The 10,270-nt window shown below is 27.4% G+C and overlaps 1 protein-coding gene across 2 annotated transcripts; it reads left to right on the top strand.

Annotated features, from left to right (window-relative positions):
- The first annotated feature begins 3,233 nt into the window (after positions 1–3,233).
- On the top strand, positions 3,234–5,833 carry LOC137836993 (polygalacturonase QRT3). 2 transcript variants are annotated; one of them, XM_068645805.1, is made up of 3 exons: positions 3,234–3,739; positions 3,894–4,130; positions 4,565–5,833. In XM_068645805.1, exons 1-3 carry the CDS (start codon positions 3,515–3,517, stop codon positions 5,567–5,569), a joined length of 1,467 nt encoding a protein of 488 aa, XP_068501906.1. In that variant the 5' UTR covers positions 3,234–3,514; the 3' UTR covers positions 5,570–5,833. The 2 variants fall into 2 exon arrangements, with proteins under 2 accessions (XP_068501906.1, XP_090157240.1); XM_090301114.1 differs by having other exon boundaries at positions 3,457–3,739; positions 3,940–4,130; positions 4,565–5,787.
- Positions 5,834–10,270: the final 4,437 nt, after the last annotated feature.

Raw genomic sequence — 10,270 nt, 5'->3', positions numbered from 1 at the left:
AAGAATACTTGTTTAGTTAAAAATGATTGAGTCAAAATAATACTTGTATCTTGCAAAAATAGTCTACTTTAGTGAATCTTGATTGTGTTAATCAAGAATTGGACGTAGTCTCGATTTATCAGATGAACCACTGTAAAAATACCTCGTGTAAATTTTGTATAATATTTTATTCTTTTTACATTACATGTTATTAATATGTAACTAATCTTGGAATGCGAGATTTATGAAAACTATCTTTGAAAGGTTTTTTTTATCATTGTTGTGATCTTTTTAAGGGAGAAATTTCAAGGAGACATGAGCAAACTTATACAAGAGATCATAACACCATAGTCCAAAACCTTAAGACAATAAGTTGTAGTTTGATGATTTTATTGTAGTGTTTATGTTTTCAGCTCATTAAAAATTCAACCAAAGCATGCAAGTCATAAGAAAGAAAAGTTAAAAGAGAAGCAAGGCAAGACAAGTGTAAATGAAACATGAAAAATGTGTTCAAGCAGGAACATGCTTCAAGAGTTTTAGCCAACTCCCTTGATTTTCATCATTGTATTTTTGAATTTTGAATTTCAAATTTCTCCATGATTAATTTTTGACCATTAGGTTTTACATTTCACATTTGAATGTAGGTGCATTTACATTTCATATAACTTAGGAAACTAGTAATAAATATCTCCCCATTTCCTTTGGAAAAAACTTTTGAATATATGAAAACTAAGAGAGATTTTTCAAAGAATTTTTTGAGTTATTTGAAAGAAGAGAATAATCTTTTTCTTTGAATCTTATCTTTTATTTTACATCAAGTGATAAGTCCGTTCAACATTTATTTTGAACCTCCCTGTAACATGACTTCTACATTTTCACATGTTTCTCATTACTATTTTATCATTTATAATATTTGAAATACCCCATTCATCTTGTTCTTTCTCCTTGTAATTTCCTTCTTTATGTTGTATGCATTTTTTTATGCTTCTTCTTAAAAGTAATTTTTCATAATTATATAATTTTATGAATTGAACTTGTATTTAATGACAAACTTCTAAGATTCTTGTTTTATTTTTTTTCTTGTGCTGTATTACTTAATTCATGTTCTTATGTATTCTACACTTATATACAAGTTTTATATTTGATTAACTCTAAAAATTAAATTTGCATTTAATAGTGAATATATTAAAAAATCATGTTATTTGTTCTACAATTCCAAAATAAATTAAATACAAGTTTTTATCCGAAATAAAATAAAATTATACTAATTTTAGTTTGACTCACATCCACGACCTTATTCTCAGGGTTCAAATCCGATTTTCAGAATATTTTGAAAGTTCAGAAAGAGCATTACTCAGGAAATTCTATAGCATTTTTCGTTCTATGACCATTAAATACGCCGATAGTGAAATCAAATCAAGAAACAATGTATATATACTTGGTTTGATATAAAATTATAATATTAATTTTGTAAAAGAGCCAACATGTTTATATAAATATCACACAATAAAATTCAAAATTCAATAATAAAAAATTGTACAAATAAAATGACACAAAAATTTAGAATAGAATAGTTAACAACTTGACGCATAAAACACAGCAAAAAGCGTAACAAACATGGTTGAAAGTTGAAATGAAAAATTCCTTAGTAATATTGAGAAAATTTCCACGCGTAAGATTGTTTTAATTTAATTACTATTTTTAGAATTCAAATATTAGATATGTAATTTACTTTGTAAATTTTTTATTTTTTGTAACCTAATTCAAATGTGAAAGATCTTTAAGAGTTTAATTTTTATGCACAACGAGGATAATAAATTTTATATAATCAATTAATTATAGAGGGTAAAACGTTTAATTTTATATAATACAAATTTAAAACGAATTAAAAATACCTTTTAATTTACAAATTATATTATAATTAAAATTTATAGTAGATAAATATATTTGAATGCATAAATTATATTTCAGATTTACAATCAATATGTAACCTCTTTATAGTTTTACTAATTAAATTGAGATGTTAAACACATGCTTAAGAAAACAATTTTCCATGGAGAATTAAAAGACTGAAATTTCCTGTTCAACCTTATCAACATCAAACATGGCATCTTTGACTCATTTACAATTCTATTTACTGTCTTTTGTTTTCATCCATAATCAACAAAAGAATAACACATTGATCAAACAAGGTGTTCATTTTTTCTTAGACTTTTGGATTCTTAAATTTAATTCTACTTTAAACCAAATCAGATTGTTGAAAATTTATCTTTTGGTCAAAATTAATTCTACAATTTGATTTATTTGACAGAAATATTATTTTTATTAACTTTATGATAGAATCCTAACTTGTTTTTACTGTTTTTTGATATTTAACTTTCCTGAACATGCAAACATTTTAAAAATGATTTTACTTAATTATTCAAACAAAATTGTTTCTCCTATACCTACGCTATTACAAAATTATTGAATAAAAATTATTTTTTTTAAAAATAAAAAATAATTAATTATTACATTAACTAAATTAAATATTATTTTAAAGAATATAAAAATTATTAATATTTAAATTAGTTTTTATTGATAAATATTTTTTAAATTATTATCTAACTAACTACAAATATTGTAGCTATCAATTATTTAGATTTTAACTTGGTAACTAAATTTTTTATAACTAATTAAATATTAATCTAAAAATTATTTATTAATAATATAAATTATTTAGATATTAATATTTTTTTAGTATATTTAATTTAATCAATATAAAAATTATTTATTTTTTATCTCTAAAATTGATTTATATTTAGTAATTTTTTTAATAATATATTTATTCAATATAAACAAATTTTTCATCAATTATTTTTTAATTATTTAAAAAATAACCATAGTATATCCAATTGGAGCCTTAATATAGATCCATGTTGACTTAATATATCTTCATCTCGAAGATATATCATGGTATCTAGCACTAACTTCGCCATCAAATAAATTTAACATAAATGGTGGACCCTTCTGCTGAATAATGTCATTATATGATTCTTGTTCATCAAAATGCTATTTCTCTTCCTATTCCAAAAACCTTATTACATTTTTCTGTCAAACGAGAATGTCGTTGATGAACTATTTGTCAATAACTCACTCAACCAACGTTCACTGAGACATGTCATGAAGTTGGTGACTTCTTTATACCTAACGCACCAAAATTTATTGTCAAGAACAAACTTTTCTTCACCATGTCAAACTTGTAAAACTCCCTAGATTAATTAACTGCTTACTTTTTGTCCCATAAAGCAAAAATAAAATTTTACAGAAGAAGTTTAAAAAGAGAAACCTTCAAACTAACACTTACATCATATCCAAATAACGTGTGTGTTATGTATATGATGACTATGATCCACTATGAAAATGTCACACAATGCTTCATATGAGGTCTTTCCCTTCCCTCCTTATTTATATCCACTCTCAACCAATGCCCTTTTCATAACTGCTTCTCCCTAACCTGATTTGCTGTAAAACAAACTCACCTCTAGAAACAACAATGGCAACAATGTCTCCCATGTGGTTCATTCTTCTAGAGATAACATGTTTCTTTGTCACTCATGCTTATGTGGAGAACATGCCTCTAAGGACTCTTTCTGGTGTCACTCATGAAGAAGCAATGTTTGGACTTAAGGCATTGAAGGCCTCCTTAACTAGGGACTCCCTTGCTTCAACAGTACCTTCATATCCACCCTCTCCTACTCCTTCTCCTCTTCCATCACAGGTAATTCAGTCATGAATGGATACTCTTTTGCTTCCTTTCTAAGTTACTATTGAAGTTTGAAACCCCTTAATGAAAGGCACTCATGGCCTTAGTCTATGCATTTTCTATGGGAAAATAGCAAATGTTTGATAGAGTTCTTTTTTGGTCGATGAAGGATCTCAAGAAACCACACGTGTACTTTGTGACATCTTATGGTGCAGATCCAACAGGAAGTTCAGACAGCAGTGATGCTTTTCTTGCAGCCATAGCAGATGCAGCCAAAGGTCCAAGTGAAGGGTTTTTAATGAAGGACATCAAAGATCTTGGAGGTGCTCAGATTAATCTAGAGGGGGGAAAGTACATGATTAGCAAACCACTGCAATTGCCACTGCCCGGTGTTGGAAACTTCATGGTAAGAAAAGCATAATTTTCATGAAAAGTTCAACAGTTTAAAATGGTTTTTATTTTAGTCATTTGAGCTACAAACTGATAAAGTATAATAAGTTTATTAATTTATATTGAAAGTTGTATTAATGTTGATCTTGATTTCTAATTCATTAAAGCATTAATCTAGAACATGAAAAATATCTACTCTTTAAAGCTTGCCTTTGGTCAAACTTGATATAGAAAAATGGTTTTAGGAATGACTAACTATTTAATATTTAAAAGGAAGAAAGTCCTTTTCCAATCTTTTCTCCTTTTCTGTCAATGTGTTATATTGTTCTTTTCTCAGTAAAAGAATTCTTAGACACAGGGCTTCAGCAAATCAAACTGAAGTTTAGTTATTGCAAGAGATCTCAAATTTGATACCTTAGTTTGATTTTATTTCTAACTGGATGTTAACAGATACATGGGGGAAGTATAAGGGCCTCAAATAATTTTCCACCAGATGGATATCTCATAGACATGTCCACCTCAGGAGAAAGAAATGCCTACAGTTATGAGTACATAACTCTCAAGGACCTATTGCTGGATTCAAACTTCAGGGGAGGGGGCATTTCTATCAAAAACTCACTCAGAATCAACATAGACAATTGTTACATCACACATTTCACCAGCACTGGAATTTTAGTCCAAGGTGGCCATGAAACCTACATCAGAAACTCCTTCCTTGGGCAGCACATAACTGCTGGGGGGGACAAACATGAAAGGGACTTCTCAGGCACTGGAATAAGCCTTCAGGGAAATGACAATGCAATCACAGATGTTGTGATTTTCTCTGCTGCCATAGGAATAATGGTCACTGGTCAAGCCAACACCATTTCTGGAGTACATTGCTATAACAAGGCCTCTGGCTTTGGAGGCACCGGAATTTATTTGAAACTTCCTGGTTTGACACAAACTAGGATTGTGAATTCTTACATGGATTACACAAATATTGTTGCTGAAGACCCCGTTCAACTCCATATCTCTAGCAGTTTCTTCCTTGGTGATGCCAATATTGTGTTAAAATCAGTAAAAGGAGTTGTGAATGGTCTCAATATTGTTGATAACATGTTCTCTGGCTTAAATCATGGGGTTGATATGGTCAAGTTGGACCAATCAAACAGCCCCTTTAATCAAATTGATCAAGTTTTTGTGGCTAGAAATGTTGTGAAGGGTATGAATTTAAAGGCCACAGTTGCAAAGATGTCTATGCAAGGGAATGGAACCTCATGGGCAGCTGATTTTAGCAAACTTTTGCTTTTTCCTAACCTTATCAAGCATGTTGTGTATTCTTTGATTGCCAATGGCAACAGCTTCCCAAATCATGTTCTCAGAAATGTGTCTCAGAATCGTGTTGTGATTGAAACAGATGAGGCTGTGACTGCAAGTGTTTTTGTCGCAGTGGATCAAAGTATTGCAAGTTAAAGAAGTTATGATTAAAGAGGGAATTGTGCATAAGCCAAATTACCAATTCTTTCTTTCTTTGGGCAACATCAAAGGCTACTTTGTAACCATACTACAATTTTTTTAGATTGTACTGAACTGTAAATCAAGGAAAAATGAATTCTCTTCTTTGCAAATATTGAGCACTGAAGAAAAAAATCGGATGTAAGATTTCTTATGGTTTAATTCTTCTATGATGTTTGATTAAGCATAATTTAATAAAAGTGAAAATTCACTTGTGAACACAAACCTATCATTGTACCTAAAATACACAATGGCTAGATGTTGGAGGGATCACAAGTTGAATTGTAGATAAGGAAAGAATTTTAAAACAACTATAATACTTTTAAAAGATAATAATTCTTCCCTTAATGTATTGGTGCTTTTACACAATATATTAGACTTAGAAGATAAGAAATATAATTATAATAAATACTTAACAATAATAGTAAAAAGAAAATATAAGGTATTAAATAGAAATGACAATGCGGGACGGACCGGTACATAGCCCGCTAAAAAAAATCACGGGACGGACTCATTAATCTAGTCCACTGATCCGTTTAGGCCCATCTCGTATAACTCGCAGCCTGCATTGTCATCCCTAATATTAAATGTAATTAAAAAAAAGGGGTTACAACAACAAAGTGATATTTGACTCAACCCAAAAGTTCAATTGTAGAGCTAGGGTTCTACAATAGTATTGCTTAAGTGCAAAAGCAACAAAGAGGCTTATCTATGACAATGTTTAGGTGAAATATCCTTAGAAGCAATGAAGATAAGGTTTTGCCTTGGCAAAAGTATAAGGTCACACATTGAATGCAATTTTTGGAATACAAATTTTATTAGGCGGTTCAAAGATTCCACGGCTTATTCCATTTTGGATTTTATGAGGGAGTTACACTCGACAAGGGCTTTGAAAAACGGGTGAGAAAAGTCAGGTTGAGAGGAAAGGGTGGGCTTGACAGGATCTTGTGATGATGGAAGAAAGGCTGAATGGAGGGGGAGAGACACTGATGGTGGCAAAGTATTGGATGATAAGGGGGTGGAGATAGGGAGGAAGGGAAAATCTACATTGGTGTGGTTGATAACTATTGTTTGCTAGTCAAATTAAAATGACTTCACCATAGACAGTGTAATTAATATAGATCATTTAACACAAAAAAAATAATAATATAGCTAATGTTAGATAACCTCAATCAATCAATGTTCAAAATTTATCTACAAGAAAGATGTTAGAAATAAAAATAAAAGGGATTGAGATTATTATGCAGAAAATTAAGATAGATGATTATAAAAAAATAAAGAAAACATGTTGACTTTCAAGTTCATTCAGCAGTGATTTCTTCAGTAATTATCTTAAGATTTTCACCCTTTCAATTCTCACACATATGCCAAACTTAATCAAACAAGCGTTAATCAAATTCAACATAATTTTATCAGCAAAACAAGCATATATGTTGTATTCAATATCTCACTCGTCTCCAAGCGTCTACTCATGAGATGTTTATCTTTTACCTCTTGAACTAAGTGAATAAGAGATTGATTAAAACTAAGCAAACTAATTAGGAATTCTAATTAAAGAAGATAACTGAATTCTCAACAAGGGTTAAAATACAATTCATTAACAAAAATCAGAAATAAAAAATATCAAACTTTCTAACACAAATTACTATAAAGAATTTTAAGAATAAAACTTTATTGAACAAAAACCTTAAAATTCATTGCGAAATCACAAGAGAATCAACCTAAAGGAGTTTATCCTTCCATCAAGATGCAAAATGAAAGAATTACCAAGGAAAAATAAATTTAGGTTTAAGATTGCTATAAGGTTATGAAACTCCACGTCCTTGTTCTTTCTTAGAAGTCACTTTTATAATCTTCTTTTCTTTGCACAAAATGAAATTCAAAATTTTACTCAGGATATTGTTTTACAATTATCAATTTTTTTCTTTCTCTATCTCAAACTATCAAGTAGATATATTTTTTCCCGATCAATTTCATATTTTTTCTCGCTTCTCTTCCAAATATTTTGTTTCTAAACCCGATTCAGATTTGTGGAGTGATTTATAATTAAACTCAGTGTTGTTGTGGATATTTGCAGAAGATTTACTTGAACAATGTCTTTGAAGGATATTTGTTCTATTTTTGGTGCGTTTAATAGGAGATTTTTAATTTAAAAATCAAGATAATATCCCTGCAGAAGATTTGCTTCCAATTATGTTTTTGAGATATTACAGATTTTATTTTCTAATTCTTTAACTCGGATTTCGTTTCCCATTTTAATTCAAAGAAGCAACTTGGACTTTCACGTGATTCGATCCATTGACAGTGGTAGACGCTTCATTCAGACCATCTAGTAAGTCGCTTCTATTAGATCGTCTATTATGACTAAATTACAAAATTAGCAAAAATAATAGTTAAGACCAAAATAAATCCAATTATTAAAAGAGTGAATTTATTCATGATTACAAACAAAGAATCAATGTTTAAAGTTTTAAAGTGTGAATGAAATTATGTTCTCCAGATGTCCAAAAGGGTGTGTCAACATTTATGAATAACAAAAATTATTTTAAATATTAATAATTTTTATCTTTAAAATAATATCTTATTTAATCAATATAAGAATTAATTATTTTTAATCTCTAAACTTAGTTTCTAGTTAATGATTAGTTTTTAATGATTTTCTAGAAATATTATTTTAAATTAAATTTTATTATAGTGATATGTTGTAAAATAATTTATTGGTTATCAGTTCTTCTTGATATAAGATCCAGAAGTTAATGCAAGAAGTAATATGAAAATTTGAGTCCTTCTAAAAATAAATAAATAAATTAAAATTAGCTTTTAGAAGAAAATTACAGAGTTTATATTCACTACAAGAAAAAAAGGTTTTAATAGAGGTTATTTAGTGGAGGTTAATATAACCTTAGGAATTGATTTAATTAATGGAGGTTTTTTCTAAAACCTCAACAAAATAACGGAGGTTTTTTAACCTTAGCTAAATTCCAAAGGTTTATTCTAAAACCTCAGTAAAATAACAGAGGTTTTTTTAACCTTTATTAATTTCCAAAGGTTTATTTTAAAACCTCCGCCAAATAACGAAGGTTTTTTTAACCTTCGTTAATTTCCAAAGGTTTATTTTAAAACCTCCACAAAATAACGAAGGTTTTTTTAACCTTTGTTAATTTACAAAGGTTTATTTTAAAACCTCCATAAAATAACAAAGATTTTTTTAACCTTCGTTAATTTCCAAAGGTTTATTTTAAAACCTTCGTTAAATTCTAAATATTTATTCTAAAATCTCATCAAAATAATAGAGTTTTTTAATTTTTTTTAAGTGTCAAAAGTTTATTGTAAAACATCAATAAAATATTTTATATTTTATATTTTCTCAATTCTTAATAAATAGATATAATTAAATTTTTTAGTGAGTTTAGCCTAAACTGCTATATATATTTAAATATGCTTTGAACTTAGGTCTTAGAGGTTGATTCATTAATTGAAGTTAGAAGGCACTTCATTAATTGAAATTATTATTCAATTCTTAAAGATTGTTTTTATAAATTTCAGTAAGTAAAAATAAGTTGTTTGTGAAGTGACATTAACTTATCACATATATACATCATCATAATTTATTTTTTGGTTACGTTTGCAGTATCAAATTTGGAAGAATCAGACACTGGAAACTATTCATTATAATAATATTAATAATAATATTAATAATAATATTTATAATAATATTAATAATAATATTTATAATAATATTAATAATAATATTTATAATAATATTAATAATAATATTTATAATAATAATAATATTTATAATAATATTTATACTAATATTAATAATAATATTTATAATAATATTAATAATAATATTTATAATAATATTTATAATAATATTAATAATAATATTAATAATAATAATAATGTTAATATAATATTAATATTAATAATAATGTTAATATAATATTAATATTAATAATAATGTTAATATAATATTAATATTAATAATAATGTTAATATAATATTAATATTAATAATAATGTTAATATAATATTAATATTAATAATAATGTTAATATAATATTAATATTAATAATAATGTTAATATAATATTAATATTAATAATAATGTTAATATAATATTAATATTAATAATAATGTTAATATAATATTAATATGTATAAATTATGTTAATAATTATAAGTAAAATAAAAATGATTAAAGAACTTCTCTGGTCCAGTGGTTAACCTTTTCCTAATTTCTGGAAGGACTTGGGTTCGAATCCGCGCTGATGCGCTTTCTTTGCAATATTAATTGTGGGTGCTTGGGTTTTTATTTTACGGATAAATCCTCGTTAAAACCATTTTTTCTTGTAGTGATTGTTTTTTTTCTTTTCAAAATCATGGTAGTTCTGAATCTGATTTTGTCTTTAGCTAAACATTTTATATTTCTTTGCTTTCTTGCATTCTTTTCAAGAAACACCAACCAAAGTCAATAGATAAATTAATCTCTCAGAAAGGAAAACAAAAAAAAAAACTAACAAGAACAGTGACTATTGACTAAAAATTGTAGTTGCAGTGTGAAAAAAAGTTTTTTAATTTTGATGCCACCAAATAGCTGGTAAACAAATTCTACTTCAAACAGCGATGTATAACCAATCCTTATATTTTACACATTAT

Source organism: Phaseolus vulgaris, chromosome 4 (assembly GCF_051622355.1).
Source record: "Phaseolus vulgaris cultivar YP4 chromosome 4, ASM5162235v1, whole genome shotgun sequence".
NCBI lineage: Eukaryota > Viridiplantae > Streptophyta > Magnoliopsida > Fabales > Fabaceae > Phaseolus > Phaseolus vulgaris.
This window is presented reverse-complemented; position numbering and strand designations above follow the sequence as displayed.